At 46.4% G+C, this 18072-nt stretch overlaps 1 protein-coding gene across 1 annotated transcript in view; it reads left to right on the top strand.

Moving 5' to 3' along the window:
• Positions 1-18072, top strand: part of mthfd1b (methylenetetrahydrofolate dehydrogenase (NADP+ dependent) 1b) — a 73458-nt gene that overhangs the window by 27722 nt on the left and 27664 nt on the right. The window contains exons 9-18 of the mRNA XM_041214792.1: positions 385-512; positions 2256-2353; positions 6698-6871; positions 6980-7116; positions 8457-8503; positions 9303-9410; positions 9498-9572; positions 10190-10292; positions 11494-11570; positions 14084-14224. Coding sequence (XP_041070726.1) covers positions 385-512; positions 2256-2353; positions 6698-6871; positions 6980-7116; positions 8457-8503; positions 9303-9410; positions 9498-9572; positions 10190-10292; positions 11494-11570; positions 14084-14224 — 1088 coding nt within the window. The remainder of the gene's footprint in view (positions 1-384; positions 513-2255; positions 2354-6697; positions 6872-6979; positions 7117-8456; positions 8504-9302; positions 9411-9497; positions 9573-10189; positions 10293-11493; positions 11571-14083; positions 14225-18072) is intronic.

Below are 18072 nucleotides of genomic sequence, written 5' to 3'. Positions count from 1 at the left end.
GCCCATGCTGGTGTATATGCTCCACATGAGCTTCCTCCCATTCCTCACCACCTACAGTTCCTATTCTTTCCCCCTCATCTATTTATTAAGCTTCCCTTTAAATGTCCCTCAGCTCTTGTTGCCTGCCATTGGCGTGTGTTGGAAGGATATGCAGGGTGATACTCACTCTGTTTGGCCACATTATGAATGTCCATCAAGTCTTGGGGTGGGTCTTGAACCTGGAGCTTCTGGTTTGGAGACAGGGACGCTATCCATTGCACCACAAGACCTCCATACAGGTTGAGTGTCAGTTATTCTTTATATGAATCCTGTAAGTCCTGGGTATCTTCTGTCTCACTAATAGCAATGTTTGTGCTGCTGTAATTTTGCCCACTTCTGTTTCAGACGACACAAAGGCAAGTGGAAAGCGTGTGGTTGGCGATGTGGCTTACAGTGAGGCCAAGCAGGTAGCTTCGTACATCACCCCTGTGCCTGGTGGAGTGGGACCAATGACTGTCTGTATGCTTATGTCGGTGAGTTTGCTCATCTTAGCAAACTGTAACTCCTCTTTTGGGAGAGATTGGTTCAGTGAGAGAATTGCCCATCTTTGCGAGGACCTTTGAGCTGGAGTGCACATCCAGAATGAAATTCATGGTTTACTCATGTAACCACGTAGACTCTAGCTCCTTCACGGAGACAATATGGGACACAGATTAAAAACTTTATCCAGAGAATGGTGAGAATGTGAAACTCGCTACCACAAGGAGTGGTTGAAGCAAATAGCACGGATACACTTAAGGCAAAGCTGGATAAACAGATGAGTCAGAAAGGAATAGAAGATTCTGCTCTAGAGATTAGATGAATCAAATAGATTGCAGGGGGAGGGGTCTTATGAGGAGCATAAACACTCATAGACCAGTTGGGCCAAGTGATCTGTTTTGGTGCTGTACATTTAATGAAAGTCAATAAAAGCCATGCAAGTGAAGTTCCCTGTACCCTACAACAGTTTGTCCCAAGTAAAGTCATACCTATTCTAAACATTATCTTGCAGGACATCTTCTGATTACCCCACTATTCTCTAGAGTATCCAGTATTTGTGCTGTAACAACCCAGGGCACCGTCTAATGAGCCGCTGATTCCCCATGATTTTCCGGCTAACTCTGTTCCCTCTCCTGTGGTGCAGAAATCGCCACTGCCCTGCGGAGTGCTAAACACGTACCTGCCTGGCACGGAAATTCGGTCGCTGTGGTCAGTGGACAGCGCCAGTGCAAATACAAGCGTGCTGGCACAGTTCAAGATGTTTATTGTTTCTCTTCCCCACTCAGTCCTCTCTCTCTCCTTCCCCAGCCTAGAACAGCTGCGTGCTTCCAATACAGTCCATACCTACTAACTAGCTGTGAGTCCGGTGACTTGAATCATTCTGGCTAGAGCTAGTTATGTAGTTGTCTATTTGGATTAGGTACCAGAGTGCACAGGGCACCTTTGAATACATCCAGCAACAAGGTGCAATAGCTGAGGAGGACGATAGGGAAATATTCATAGCTGATTCAGCCCATCGTGCCTGTGCCAGCTCTTTGAAAGAATATTCAATCAGACCCACTCCCTGCTCTTTCCCTAGAATCCTGCACATTTTTCCTTTTCAAATATTTATCCAGTTCTCGTTTGGAAGTTACTATTGAATCTGCTCCCACTGCCCTTTCAGGCAGCGTGTGCCAGATTGTAATAACTTGCTGCATTTTTTTAAAACGTCACGGCATTTTTCCTCTCTGGCCTTTTGGCAGTTATCTTATCCCTCTGACTGTCAACTCTCCTGCCAGTGGAAATCCCTATCCTGTAAATTGGCAGGAAGAAATAAGTTCCCTTTGGCAAATCTGAGACTCCAGTCAAAGAGAAGTACTTGTACCTGCTCTGTTCATTGAGTGATTGAGCACACTGCTTGTTGCAGTTTTGAGCCTATAGTGTAGGATAGTCCCAGAAATGATCCCTTGTGTAAAGCTGATAGTTGAGCCTGCGGAGGGAGGTGGTGATGAGAAATCAGATGGTGTGTCTTCTCCTGAAGATATCCAGTGAACCCCATTGTAAGCTGTGTCTCTATAATGTGTCTGGCTCACAAGACGAATGGGCTTCGGGGTGAGGTATGGGGAAGGCTGCTGCTTCCTGTGGAACCAGTTGACACCATTAGAAGAGGAAGATTGTAAAGTAGAGACCTTAACAAAAGAAAAGACCAAAGTGCTGATGGAAATGTGATTCTTAACTTTTATCATTCTCTGTGACAGAACACTGTGGAAGCTGCAAAACGCTATTTGGAGAGCAACAAGCCAGGCAAGTGGCCCATTCACTACACCAAGCTTAACCGTGTGGATCCCGTCCCCAGGTAGGTGTGTGAGCGCTCTGCATTCTTATTTATTTTATTCTTCCATGCGATGTGAGTGTCGCTGGCTGGGCCAGCATTTATTGCCCATCCCTAATTACCCCTTGAGAAGGTGGTGGTGAGCTGCCTTCTTGAGCCGCTGCAGTCCATGTGGTGTAGGTACACCCACAGTGCTGTTAGGGAGGTTTTGACCCAGCGACAGTGAAGGAACGGCCGATATATTTCCAAGTCAGGATGGTGAGTGACTTGGAGGGGAACTTCCCGGTGGTGGTGTTCCCATGTGTCTGCTGTCCTTGTCCTTCTAGATGATGCAGATCTACATGTCTGACCAAAATTAAAGTGGAAACAATGAATTCTGTACAAGCAAAGACATCTATATATTTACCAGTGAGTCGCATGTGCTCCCTCTCCTTGAACACTGAGGGATCTAGACAGAGGAGATGGGGAGAAACTGTTCCCCTTGGCAGAAGGATTAAGGACCAGAAGACACCAATTTAAAATAATTGGCAAAATGACCGAAGGCGACTTGAGGAAATACTTTTTCACACAGCAAGTGGCTAGGATCTAGAATGCACTGCCTGAGAGTGTGGCGGAGGCAGATTCAACTGAGTCTTTCAAAAGATAATTGGATAAGCACCAGAGAAGAAAACATTTGCAGGGCTATGAGGAAAGGGCCGGGGAGTGGAATTAACTAAACTGCCCTTGCAGAGAGCTGGGGTGGATATGATGTGCCAAGTGGCCCCTCTCTGTGCTGTAACTATTCTATGATCCATGTGGAATCCTTGGTTAGAGGCATGATTGAAGCAGATATTTTGTGTAGAACTCTTTCCTGCTTTCCCGTTCCCAGTGTGACAGGCAGTGACACTCTGATGTTATCAGGGGATTGGTTAGCTCAAAAACAAACATACCTGGAAAAACTCAGCGGGTCTGACAGCATCTGCGGAGAGGGATACAGTTGACGTTTCGAGTCCGTATGACCCTTCATCAGAACTAAGACATATAGAAATGAGGTGAAATATAAGCTGGTAGAAGGGGGTGGGACAGATAGAGCTGGATAGGGGGCCAGTGATAGGTGGAGGCCAAGAAGAGATTGCCAAAGATGTCATAGACAAAAGGACAAGGGGGTATTGACAGTGGTGATATTATCTAAAGGATGTGCTAATGGGGACGTTAAGGGTAACAAGCTAGTGGCAGATGGCCCTAGTGGGGGTGGGGTAGGGGGAAGGGATTGAAATGGGCTAAAAGGTGGAGATGAAACAATAGATCGAAACAAATTTAAAAATAGGTGGGAAAAGAAAAATATATTGGTAAAAAAATTATAAATTGTTGGAAAAGGGGGGATCGGAAAGCGGGTGGGGATGGAGGAGAGAGTTCATGATCTGAAGTTGTTGAACTCGGTATTCAGTCCGGAAGGCTGTAAAGTGCCTAGTCAGAAGATGAGGTGCTGTTCCTCCAGTTTGCGTTGAGCTTCACTGGAACATTGCAGCAGGCCAAGGACGGACATGTGGGCATGAGAGCAGAGTGGAGTGTTGAAATGGCAAGCAACAGGGAGGTCTGGGTCATGTTTGCAGACAGACCAAAGGTGTTCCGCAAAGCGGTCACCCAGTCTGTGTTTGGTCTCTCCAAAGTAGAGGAGATCGCATTGGGAGCAGTGGATGCAGTAGACTAAATTGAGGGAAGTGCAGCTTCACTTGAAAGGAGTGTTTGGGCCCTTGGATGGTGAGGAGGGGGGAAGTAAAGGGGCAGGTGTTGCACCTTCTGCGGTTGCATGGGAAGGTGCCGTGGGAGGGGGTTGAGGTGTAGGGGGTGATGGGGAGTGGACCAGGGTGTCCCAGAGGGAATGATCCCTGCGGAAAGCCACCGGGGGTGTGAAGGGAAGATGTGTTTAGTGATGGCATCATGCTGGAGTTGGCGGAAATGGCGTAGGATGATCCTTTGAATGCGGAGGTTGGTGGGGTGATAAGTGAGGACAAGGGGGACCCTATCATGGTTCTGGGAGGGAGAGGAAGGAATGAGGGCAGATGCACTGGAGATGGGCCAGACACAGTTGAGGGCCCTGTCAACCACCGTGGGTGGAAAACCTCAGTTAAGGAAGAAGGAAGACATGTCAGAGGAACTGTTTTGGAAAGTGGCATCATCAGAACAGATGCGACGGAGACGAAGGAATTGAGAGAATGGGGTGGACACCTTACAGGAAGCGGGGTGTGAGGAGCTGCAGTCGAGGTAGCTGTGTGAGTCGGTAGACTTGTAATGGATATTAGTGGACAGTCTAACACCAGAAATTGAGACAGAGAGGTCAAGGAAGAGAAGGGAAGTGTCAGATGGACCACATGAAAATGATGGAGGGGTGGAAATTGGAAGCAAAATTAATAAATTTTTCCAGATCCAGACGAGAGCATGAAACGGCACCAAAGCAGTCATCGAGTTGTGGGAGGGGGCCTGAGCAGGACTGGAACAAGGAATGTTCCACATACCCCATAAAGAGACAGGCATAACTGGGGCCCATGCGGGTACCCATAGCCACACCTTTTATTTAGAGGAAGTGAGAGGAATTTAAGGAGAAATTGTTCAGTGTGAGAACAAGTTCATCCAGACGGAGGAGAGTAGTGCTGGATGGAGATTGCTCAAGCCTCTGTTCGAGGAAGAAGCTGAGAGCCCTCAGACCATCCCAGTAGGGAATGGAGGTGTAGAGGGATTGGACGTCCATGGTGAAGAGGAGGTGGTTGGGGCCAAGGAACTGGAAATTGTTGATGTGATGTAGGGGGTCAGAGGAATCGCGGATGTAGGTGGGAAGGGACTGGACAAGGGGAGAGAGAATGGAGTCAAGATAGCAAGAAATGAGTTCCGTGGGGCAGGAACAGGCTGACACGAACGGACTGCAGGGACAGTCCTGTTTATGGGTTTTAGGTCAGGTTAACTTAGTCAACTGGACGGCTGGTGTGTGATGCCAACGGCACGGGTTCAATTCCCACACCAGCTGAGGTCACCCATGAAGGCCCAGCCTCCTCAGCCTCGCCCCTCGCCTGAGATGTGGTGACCCACAGGTTACTCTCACCACCAGTCATCTCTCTCTAATGAGGGTGCAGCCAATGGTCCTCTGGGACTACAGCGACTTTCATTAAGGGGAGGTGGTGGCGTACTGGTATTGTCGCTGGGTTGGTATTTCAGAGACCCAGGGTAATGCTCTGGGGACCTGGGTTCCAATCCCACCCTGGCAGATGGTGGAATTTGAATTTTTTTTTAAAAATTAAACATCTGGAATTAAAGGTCTGGCGATGACCATGAAACTATTGCCAACTGTCATAAAAACCCACCTGGTTCACTAATGTCCTTTAGGGGAGGAAATCTGGTCTGGCCTACATGTGATTTCACACCCACAGCAATGTGGCTGACTCTTAAATGCCCTCTAAATAAGGGCAATTAGGCCTAGCCAGTGACACCCACATCCCAAGAACGAATATTAAGAAAATCCCAGTAGTGCGAGGCCCACTGTTGCAATTTGTCTAAAAGAGGCATTCAGTCTTCTATTCTAACTCTCTGAACGGTGTGCTTGATAACTGCACCATTCAATGTGATACTCACACTAACGATGGCAGATTCTGGGTGTGGTTCCTCATTTCTGCTGTGTTAGCTCCACCTCCAGGTTGGTGTTCTTGTTCCTGATAATTATACAGGCCTCTGCTGAAATATGGGCACGCCTGTCAATCAGCCATGATTTCATTGAATGCACAACCGTCTCAGAGGGCTGAATGGCCTTCTGCTCCTGTGACCTATCTAATGAGTCTTGCTGTTTAAAGCTTATATAGCGCCTTTCACAGCCCCAGGATATCCCAAAGCACTTTACAGCCATTTAAGTCACAGTTACAATGAGGGAAATGACAGCCACTATGTGCAAATCAAGGTCCCACAACAGCAGTGTGATATTTGCCAGATAAACATTCCTAAAAAGAGGTTAATGGAGATAAATATTGGCCAGGAAACCAGGGAGAGCTTTCGTACTCTTCCAATAGCAGCCATGGAATCTTTTGTATCTACCTGAGAGGGAAGACAGAGCCTCGGCTTAACGTCTCACCCGAAAACTGGCACCTCCGACAGAGCAGCGCTGCCCTGGGGGGGTCAGTCTTTAGAGTGGGTCTTCAACGGCCTTCTGACTCGGAGGTGGGAGAGTTACCCACTGAACCGTGGTTAGTTATAAATTCTATCACTTGGGTGATAAGCTGGAGGACAGCCAGTACCCATCAGCACATGTCAGGGTCTTGAGAATGAGGTTAATGCAGTGGTGCTGGGTGCCTTGCGTGCTAGATGTTTGGGTTTATTCTAATTCAAAAGTACATTATTTCCCACCAGTGACATTGTGATTTCACGGTCTTGCACACCGAAGCACATCAGCCGCGTGGCTAAGGAGGTGGGTTTGTTATCGGATGAAGTGGAACTCTACGGCAAGTCAAAGGCAAAGGTGCTTCTGTCCACACTCGAACGGCTGAAGGACCAACCGGACGGGAAATATGTCGTCGTCACAGGGTATGCTGACCTTTCTTAAAATCTCCCTGAGTCAAACCTTTGTTGTGGAGGTGGGGTAGGGGAGGAAAGATATTGAGTGTCTTTTTAAAATAACGGTTTATATTGCAGCATTACCCCCACGCCGCTTGGTGAAGGCAAGAGCACAACCACGATCGGCCTGGCTCAGGCCATTGGCGCTCACCTGGACATCAATGTTTTTGCTTGTGTTCGACAACCATCACAGGGCCCAACCTTTGGGATCAAAGGTAACCGTCATTGTTATCTTCCTCAACCACCTCCTCCTCCTCTTCTTCCTCCTCTTCCTCATTTGACCCTCAGGTTCGAGGGTGACAGACTTCACTGTGGTTCAGTGGGTTCTTAGATGGCTGCTGAGTTCAGTGCCTGACCTGCAGACTCTGCCAGGGGGTAGATGTGTCTTTTGGAGGTTTGTCCGCTCCCTCTGTTGCCTCGACTTCACCTCTGCACATTCTTGCCAAAGCCCCCCGATGTGTCTGTGCCTTCCTGAATGAGCATTCCCCATTTTGGTCAGTCACAAGCCAGGGTCTCTCAAGAGTCAGTGGGGATGCTTGATATCTTCAGGGGACGCTTTGAGGGAAATCCGTAACGCATTTCCATTGTCCTCCTGGGAGCCTCCGAAGGGGTTCGGAGTAGAGCAGCTGCTTCAGGAGTCTGGTCTCAGGCATACGAACGATGTGTCCTGCCCGACAGGAGCTTCTTCATCTTCCATTCCGATTCTGACCGGCGATTAAATGTGAATGTGCCGAGCGTCTGTCAGATTATTCCAAGCGCAGTGTGTGTTACTCCCGTAACTTACATTGTTAATGGGTTATGTGATCAGAAGCAGCTTCTGGGTTCCTGACCCAGTCTTGGGACATTCTAAAAGAAGGAGACTTGCAAACTCACTCAAGCCTTTCACTCACCCTTTGAGCCAGTTTTCATGACACCTCTGTGAACCGCTTTGGGATGCTTTTCTACAATAAAGGCTCAACAGTAATTGTTACAGAGTTGGCGTGGGTTGCGGGGGAGGCGGAATCTCCAGTGCTTGACATGACCTTTCACTCCAGCATTGTTTTAACTGGGGAAGTTCCACTTGGCCTACGTTATCAAATGGAGATCCACCTGAACCCTAGGCAGCCCATGAGGGGATTCCAGAGAATCTGTAAGATCATAGGAACAGGAGTAGCCCATACAGCCCCTCAAGTCTGCATCACCATTCAGCGAGTTTGTGGTTAACCTGCGTCTAGTAAGGATAAGGGATCATCCATTTAGGACTGGGATGAGGAGAAAGTGTGTCACTCACAGGGTTGTGAATCTTTGAAATTCCCTACCCCAGAGAGCTAGAGCTGCTCAGTTATTATGTTAAAGATAGATGATATATTTTTGTATACTAAGTGAATTAATGTATAGGGTGGGATAGTGGTGGTGTGGTGCATGAGCCATGGTGTTATTAAATGGCAGAGCATCCTGTTCCTATTTCTTATGATCTTATAAATACAAATCCTTTCCTTTTAATCTAATATTCTCAGGGCGACGAAACCCCGATTCCATTTGCAGTGACTACAGTCTGTCTGTTGCTATGTTACAGGTGGAGCAGCAGGTGGTGGCTATTCCCAGGTTATCCCGATGGAAGAGGTACGATGTCCCTGTGCTAGGCTGCGGACTCGGAGCTTTTCCTCATCTTGTGCTCGTGAAGCCACCCTGCCTAGAACTGGCAAAAATTCATGATTCAATTTCATATTTTATTCCAAATATTTTTGTTATTTTAAAGACTTTCGATTGTTACATTCTCCATATTTTCAAAATTTGTGTCTGTGTTTCTCGCATAGTTGTAACTCCTTTCCTTTTTGCTTTTCATCCCCCGTTTCAGAGTCCAGCAGATGTTAATGATCGATCCTGGTTGCAGGTGTTGTCCTGGTCTAACTCTGAATAACCCCTGGGAGAATTGTTCTTCCTTCATCCTTATTTGGGGGAGGGTTGGGGATGTGAATTGAGCTCCTCTTGTGGCCAGTGTGAGGTTGCTGTGTAATCCCAAGCCTGTAACTGGTGCCAATCCTGAAGTAACCTCAACTCTGTCTCCTGATTTTTCCCTGCTATGGGCTCACCTGACTCTTCATCTCACCACTGAATATTCTCCCTGAATATTGTCTCCTTGCTATTAGTCTCCATGTTTTTCCCTCTTTGCTATCCCATCCTTCAAATTTTGTGCTTTTTTTTAACACATCCCCCCCCCCCCTCCCTTCAGCTTTTTAACTTGCCAAGTGCTGGAAAATGTTTATGGTTGAGGAACACTCCTAACACTGCCCCCCACCCCCAGCAGCTAGTATAACTGAGATCAGGAACACCATTAAAGGGAGGGAGGGAGGGTGGAGAGATGACCTGTCTCGTGTACGCTTCCTGCCAAAGCTGTCTGATGGTGCTCTTGTTCTTGCAGTTCAACCTTCACCTGACGGGTGACATCCACGCCATCACTGCAGCCAACAACCTGGTCGCTGCTGCCATCGACGCTCGTATGTTCCATGAGGCCACGCAATCTGACAAGGTATCGGCACCTTCGAAGATTCTGTCTGTCTGTCCACAGTGTGGCTGGAAGTGAATAACCTGACGATCTCCCTTTCTTTTCTTGCAGGCTCTGTTTGACCGTCTGGTTCCTGCCAATAAAGGAGTCAGAACGTTCAGCGCGATTCAACTGAGGAGATTGCAGGTACACGTCTAATCTAACACAGGAACGGGAGGAGGCCATTCAGCCCCTCAAGCTTGTTCTGCCATTGAACGAGATCGTGGCTGATCTGTGAACTAACTGCATATCTTTGTCCCATGTCCCTTAATACCTTTGCTTAACAAAAATCTATCAACCTTAGATTTAAAATTAAAAATTGACTTAGCATCAGATTCCAAACTTGTGTGATTCTGTTTGTGTAAAACCTTTTCCTAATTTCACTCCTGAAAGGCCTGTCTTCCGTTTAGGTTTTGTCACTCCGTGCTAAACCTAGTTGTAGACTCCCCAGCCAATGGATCTTCAACCTCAGCTGCACTTTCCCACAGTGACCCCAGATTCCTCAATGTCGTAATCTAAAATACATCGATCTCTGACTTCATATTCTCGATGTCTGAGCTGTGGGATAGAGAATGCCAAAGAAGAAATCTCTCCCCATCTCAGTCCAGTCGGACAGGGTACTGCCAGGCACAGCCTCCTGCGCTCGGGCAGTTGTCCCTTCTTGAACTGAACCTTCGCTGAGACTCACCGCCTGTCCAGCTCAGCTGGTTATCTGTGACTTGCGGTTCTCAAATCTGCGATTTTTTTTTTTTTTCTTCCCCCAGAAACTAGGAATTAATAAAAGTGAGCCCACTGCACTGACCGACGAAGAAAGAGATCGCTTTGTGAGGCTGGATATTGAACCTGATACTATTACTTGGCAACGAGGTATTAAAACCGCTTTTAATCTGCAGTGTGTTAAAGTGCAACCTTATGGATGTGGTTTATGTTACAATGAATACGATGGCCTCGTAGGCAGCCTCTACTGAACCCTTCCTTAACTGTGGGCAGTATTTTGACAATACTCTGTGCTGACCCCACCCTACCTGCCTCATCGCCATGGGAGTTCTGACTGTGACTCTGCACTCCTGTCTATTGCCTCCTCTCTATTTTGCATTTACTATCAGGTTTTTATGTATCCTTGTCTTTTTAATGTCGCTCGGCCTGTATAACTTGAGCATTCCCTGTATCCAATCACAAATGCGTCGTGGCTCCCATTCAGAGTCCATCACTTGCATTTTTCTGTAGTGGTAAGGGAAGTGGAACTAGCGAAATGGTTCTTGCAGAGAGCTGGTGCAGATTCGACAGGCCAAATGACCCCCTGTGCTCTGACCATTCCAGGCCTGAGTCCTAAACTCTGGAATTCCCTCCCTCAACCTCCCCACCTCACTTTCCTCCTTGAAGACGCTCCTTGAAATCTACCTCTTTGACCAAGCTTTTAGCCCACCTGACCCAATGTTTTAATAAATTTAAAGCGCTGTAAAAAATTACAAGTTGTTGTTGATGCCAGAGCTGAGGTTTGGGAATTAATCACAGAAATTTAACCAGGATTTTGTTGTCACTGCGTTCGCTCAGTAATCTGTGTGCCCTGTGTAAACCCCAGACGCGCACACCCCCTCCCACCCCGCTGTGACCCCCCCTCCCACCCCGCCGTGACCCCCCTCTCCCACCCCGCCGTGACCCCCTCTCCCACCCCGCTGATCCCCCCCACGCAACCCCCACCCCGCTGTGACCCGCCCTCCCACCCTGCTGTGACCCCACCCCTTCCCACTGTGATGTGGGCAAGCGCCCACACTGCACCACCATTCCCCCCCGCCACCCTGTAAAGCATCCCTCTTCTCGATATAATCCTGCTTCCCCCTAAAGTGTGACTTCGCTGTCCCAGGCATTAGCTACAAATCGGCTGCTGATTCTGTCTGACAGTAAGGGATGTTCATTTATAAATACAAAGAGGAAATAATCAGCAGCTCCAGCAGCGCCTGTGGTGAGAGAAACAGTTAATGTTTCAGTTCAGTGACCTGCTGTCAGAACTGAGACGTGTTTGTTCACCGTGTTAGTGTCTCTCACACGCAGATTTTATGTTTTAAAGTGATGGATACAAACGACAGGTTCCTGAGGAGGATAACGATCGGCCAGTCCAGTACTGAAAAGGGATACACCAGAACAGTAAGCCTTTTATTTCATTGCCTCTTTCTCCTTATCCTCCTCACTCTTAGAGCCAGGCTGAAGGGAGACTAAGCTGTTCCTTGGGTCAGCAGCCATATCCCTAACTGCAAGGCACCCAAATTGTCTTATTTCTATCTGGTTGAGTTATGGATGGAGCATTTCATGAAGTCCCATTAGAAATCGCATCATTCAGCACAAGAGACTGGTCATCCAGCCCAGCGGCTGCATGTCAGCATTTATATTCTCCATGTGAACCTCCTGCAGCACCCCCTTCACCTTACTCTTTCAGAGTATTCTTCTGTTCCCTTCACCCTTGTGTTTATTGAGCTTCCTCTGATATACGGGGAGATGGTGATATGGTGGCAATGTGACTGGACCAGTAATGCATGGGCCCACGTTCAAATCCCACCACGGCAGCTGGTGGAATTTCAATTCAATTACTTCATTTAAAAAAATTGATTGTCACCAAAACCCACCTGGGTCACGTCCTTTAGGGAAGGAAATCTGCTGTCCTTGCCTTGTGTGGCCTACACGTGACTCCTGACCCACAGCTTAACTATTAACTGTTCTCCGCAACAAATGCTGGCCCTGCCAGCGAAGTCTGCATCCCAGGAATGAATTAAAAAAAAAAAAATACGTTTGTGCTATTTGCCTCAACTGCATTCTGTGGTAGCGAGTTCCACATTCTCACCACTCTCTGTGTAAAGAAGTTTCTCCTGAACTCGCCATTGGATTTATTAGTCACAATCTTATCATTATGGCCCCTCGTTTTGGTTTCTTCCAAAAGTGATAATATTTCCTCCAAATCTACTGTTTCAGCTCCGTTCATAATCTTAAAGATCACTCTCAGGTCACCCCTTTTTCTAGAGAAAGGAACTGCCACCCTATTCAGTCCCTGAAAGGTATAAGCTCTCAGTGTCACGGGTGAAAGTGACATAATGAGAGGGAGAACATGCACTAATAACCTTCGCCATGTAGAACTGTATCTGCCACCCTTCCAGCCTGATGGAGATCTGCATAGTTGCCTGTGGCATCATTTAGGAGGGCGATAAAGGACATTGGAACTTCCACTAGGTTTAATTAGTCTCTAGCTTTATACCTGGGTTATTACATCACATCAGATTTGGAGTTAACTAGTAATTGTCTCTGGCCACTCAGTAGCAATGCTTGTATGAATGTACTCTGTGATGTAGCCAAAAAGTGTTGTATTATTAGTGTGGCTGCAGTCCGCAGCTTCTACATGGGTAGCACCCATCCCTACCTCATGCCTTTTAAAAATCTAGTTTAGAAAAAGCGATTGATCTTGTTAGCACCGTGCTTTCACAAGGTCAGTCAGAAAGTGGAAATTACCTATTGATGATGCTTTATCAAGAATTGGGATTGAAGTGCACTGGGACAGTGTAGAGGGAGCTTTACTCTGTATCTAACCTGTACCTGCCCTGGGAGTGTTTGATGGGGCATTGTAGAGGGAGCTTTACTCTGTATCTAACCCCGTGCTGTACCTGTCCTGGGAGTGTTTGATGGGGACAGTGTAGAGGGAGCTTTACTCTGTATCTAACCCTGTGCTGTACCTGTCCTGGGAGTGTTTGATGAGGACAGTGTAGAGGGAGCTTTACTCTGTATCTAACCCCGTGCTGTACCTGTCCTGGGAGTGTTTGATGGGGACAGTGTAGAGGGAGCTTTACTCTGTATCTAACCCTGTGCTGTACCTGTCCTGGGAGTGTTTGATGGGGACAGTGTAGAGGGAGCTTTACTCTGTATCTAACCCTGTGCTGTACCTGTCCTGGGAGTGTTTGATGGGGGCAGTGTAGAGGGAGCTTTACTCTGTATCTAACCCCGTGCTGTGCCTGTCCTGGGAGTGTTTGATGGGGACAGTGTAGAGGGAGCTTTACTCTGTATCTAACCCCGTGCTGTACCTGTCCTGGGAGTGTTTGATGGGGACAGTGTAGAGGGAGCTTTACTCTGTATCTAACCCCATGCTGTACCTGTCCTGGGAGTGTTTGATGGGGACAGTGTAGAGGGAGCTTTACTCTGTATCTAACCCTGTCCTGTACCTGTCCTGGGAGTGTTTGATGGGGGCAGTGTAGAGGGAGCTTTACTCTGTATCTAACCCCGTGCTGTACCTGTCCTGGGAGTGTTTGATGGGGACAGTGTAGAGGGAGCTTTACTCTGTATCTAACCCTGTGCTGTACCTGTCCTGGGAGTGTTTGATGGGGGCAGTGTAGAGGGAGCTTTACTCTGTATCTAACCCCGTGCTGTACCTGTCCTGGGAGTGTTTGATGGGGGCAGTGTAGAGGGAGATTTACTCTGTATCTAACCCCATGCTGTACCTGTCCTGGGGGTGCTTGACCCTGACACAAATTAGAAAGTGTTCACTTGAAAATAAAAATTTGCTCCAAGAAAATTAGGAGGTGTAGGCTTATTGTGATAAAGTTATTGTGCAATTTTTTTTTGTCCTGCCTAAGGAACTTGTGTGTAATGAAATATTGGTTTGTTTATATTACTAATTTTAGACACAGTTCGACATCACAGTGGCAAGTGAGATAATGGCAGTGCTGGCATTGACCAATAGTTTGAAGGACATGAGAGAGCGGCTGGGCAAGATGGTGGTTGCTTCCAACAAGAAAGGAGAGCCAGTAACCACGGACGATTTAGTAAGTCGACACTTGATGCCATTCATTGGATCAGAAACTGGTCGTCCTCCTGTAATAATCTTTCAGCATTTTACATACAACAAATTACTTTGAAGCAGAGTAACTGTGATGTGGGGAAGTCATTTTACACACAAGGTCTTACAGACAGCCAGACAATACATGATCAATTAACCAGGTTTAGTTGTTGGTTGAGGGAAGAATGTTAGCCAGGACACTGGAAGAGGTTTGTCCTCCTCAAGCAGTGCTATGGAAGCTTTAATGTGAGATCTTGGATTAACCTTCCTTCCAAAGGCCAGTATCTCCATTAAAGCATCAGTCGCGTAGTCCACGTTCCGGGAGAGCCTGGCAGCCCCCATCCTGTGAGGAGCACATCCTTGGGAAAGACAGAAGAGAAATCGGAAATGAGCTGGGGGTCCAACAGTTGCTGCCAATTCATCTCCACTGTGACGATCCCCTGTGGGGACCAATAACGTTGAAAAATAAATTTGAACTTCCAGTTAATAACTGAAAGGCTAACCTGACATGATTTCACATTTTAAGACTTTTACTGTAACAAACAGACTAAAATCACTTTTGACTAAATATTATTTTTGTAGGTAATTTATACTTTAAATTACCAAGCAGAACGTTTCCCTTTTAACACCACTGAGAAACCCATTCACAGTTACACTTTACATACCCCTTAAATAGACATTCAGTTTTCTCCAAGCCAGTCCCTTCTTGGCTCTCAACAGTTTACTTACGTTCCTTTCCTTTCCTTTCCCAGTCTGGTAACTTTTAACCCCAGAACTGTCTTTCACAGTAAGTTTTTTTCCTGGAGATCATCCCTCTAGAGCAAGCTGGGTGAATCTACCAGCCTTGTTTCAAACCCTCACAAATTTGGTCTTTTCACTCCGAGCACGAGCTCCTACCCACAATCCTGTGTGGTGAACCATGGAGATGTTCAGCCTCCAGCTGCTCCCTCTCCCGGACCTTGTTAGATTGCCTGTGAATTTCAGGGATATCCTAGAAACCCTTCCCCTCAACATCCATCTCCATGGCAAATTGAATCATGTGGGCCTAGTACCATGGAAAAACTGCTGATTAGCTATTCCTTAGACTCCATTCTTGCTTTAAAACTGTCCATTTAATTCCATGTTACTGCAATTGTCTCCAAATGTGAACGCCTTACACTTCCTTCCCAGCAAAGGAAGCTGAGCCTTCCTTTAATATTTAACAGCGCTGAATGGGGTGCAAGAGTTGAAAGCAGTTCCCTCGCCTGCCTTCTCCTGGTCATTTGGGTAGGTGTTAGTGTTGCAAATCATGTGGGGGAAGGGAGAGGTAAGGCAAGAAGATAAAGCATAGATTCTAGACTGACAGGGATTGATGAGTTGAATGGCCTGTTATTTGCACAAACGTTGTGCCCATCTCCCCCAATTGCTCTCACCCTCCCTAAAAATATTCACTCTCCTATACCCTCTTTGTGAAGGATCTGACGTCCTACGCCTGCTAGCTACTCCAGAGTTATTGATTGCGTGGAACATTTTGAGAGAACTGATAGCACATTATCATCAATTCTGGTCTGTCTGCCTGACATCTTATTTGAAGGATGTGGGGATTGGGGGCTGTGGGGTTTAAGGTCCCCTATTTTGATCTCGGTTCTGTTCACCCACTGCTGTTGATGGGGTAGGTATTTAAGACACAGTCAAACTTGTTCTGCAATAGCAGAATTGATATATTATGGCTACCGCATCTCAATTGTTTGATTTGACGTATGCGTTTGCAGCTTTTCGTGTTGAGAGAGAGGAAAGGAAACAGTCAAAACCAATTATCTTTGACAAAATGTAATCTTGGGCCACATACTGATGTGTGAGGTTTGTGTAGGCTTTAGGAAATCAATTACGTTGTCTCTCAGTGAGCAGAAAATGAACATAATTGAAAGCCGATGTATTCAGTACGCAGTGATATCTTATAACACGGTTCTTTCTCTGATGTATTTGGAAAATTGTTATTTTTTTTTGTGGAGTTAAAACTTCATTACAAAGCAGCAGCTAAGACCTGTGCAAAAAGGCTGCTAAATAACTGACTCAACTATCTGTCTAAATATGCATGTGCACGTATAGATTGTGAAATGGCAGAAATTTTACACCATGCTCCCCACTCTATCCTACAACATTTTTTTTTCTATAAAAATTAGCAACTTACAGCACAGGAGGCCATTCAATCCATTGTACTGTGCTGGCTCTTTGAAAGTGTGGTCATGCTGAGCCCCACATACCCACCTTTCTTTCCTCTTAAATGCTCCGACTTCATGATTTGCACAGGCACCAAGGCTCCAATGGGTAAGAGCTGGGCTGTGATGCCACTGGCAAAGGAATAGCCACTTTGTGTTTACTGTCCTTGGTTCACACATGAAGACCAGGCCATGAGGAGAGGCACATGCGTGTACCAACAGGAGATGAGAGGAGAAAGTAGAGAATAGGTTTCTCCATGTTGAAGCTGGTTGCACGCCTGGACCTAAGAGGCAGATTGTTTTGTAAAACAAAAACAGAAATACCTGGAAAAACTCAGCAGGCCTGGCAGCATCGGCGGAGAAGAGCAAAGTTGACGTTTTAGGTCCTCATGACCCTTCAACAGAACTAAGTAGAAATAGGAAAGGAGTGAAATATAAGCTGGTTTGTGGGGGGGGTGTTGTTGGGACAAGTAACCAGTGATAAGAGGAGATAACCAAAAGATGTCACAGACAAAAGAACAAAGAGGTGTTGAAGGTGGTGATATTATCTAACAGAATGTGCTAATTAAGATTGGAGAGCAGGACAAGCAAGGTAGCTCTAGTGGGGGTGGGGTGGAATACATTTAAAAATAATGGAAATGGGTGGGAAAAGAAAAATCTATATAAATTATTGGAAAAAACAAAAGGGAGGGTGAAGAAACGGAAAAGGGTTGGGGATGGAGGAGAGAGTTCATGATCTAAAGTTGTTCAACTCAATATTCAGTCCGGAAGGCTGTAAAGTGCCTAGTTGGAAGATGAGGTGCTGTTCCTCCAGTTTGTGTTGAGCTTCACTGGAACAATGCAGCAGGCCACGGACAGACATGTGGGCATGAGAGCAGGATGGAGTGTTAAAATGGCAAGCGACAGGGAGATCTGGGTCATGCTTGCGGACAGACCAAAGGTGTTCTCACGCAAACTGGAGGAACCTCTGCTGTACGTTGCTTGTCCTGCTATCCAATCTTACTTAGCACATTCTTTTAGATAATACCACCACCTTCAACACCTCTTTGTTCTTTTGTCTGTGACATATTTTGGTTATCTCCTCCTATCACTGCTTGCTTGTCCCAACAACTCTCCCCCCACCCCCACCAAGCCAGCTTATATTTCACCCTTCTCCTATTTCTAAATAGCTCTGTTGAAGGGTCATGAGGACTCGAAACATCAACTTTGCTTTTCTCCTCAAATGCTGCCAGACCTGCTGAGTTTTTCCAGGTATTTCTGTTTTTGTTTTGGATTTCCAGCATGCACAGTTTTTTGTTTTTAGATTGTTTTGTTTGTTGGTCACGAGGCCTATCTTGAGTAACTCTGGTCTGACTCAGGAAGGTTATTTCAAACTACTTTATTTAAGCTGTATACAGTATATACATGATGAGCTGCAAGGTAGGCACATCTCTCTTGGGTACAGACTATTTCATTTGTTCTACAGAGTCTCTAGCACATGACTGCAATATCACTGTTACATCATGATACACATCACTAACTCATTACAATAACTATTAAACCATCATACTACACGTTCCCCAAGTATAATGTCAACTTCTTTAATAACAATGTAAAACTATTTCTTAAACCAATTTACATTACATTTACACCACCA

Source organism: Carcharodon carcharias, chromosome 20 (genome assembly GCF_017639515.1).
Source record: "Carcharodon carcharias isolate sCarCar2 chromosome 20, sCarCar2.pri, whole genome shotgun sequence".
Classification (NCBI taxonomy): Eukaryota; Metazoa; Chordata; class Chondrichthyes; order Lamniformes; family Lamnidae; genus Carcharodon; species Carcharodon carcharias.
The sequence above is the reverse complement of the archived record's forward strand: the minus strand, read 5'-3'. Positions and strand labels throughout refer to the sequence as shown.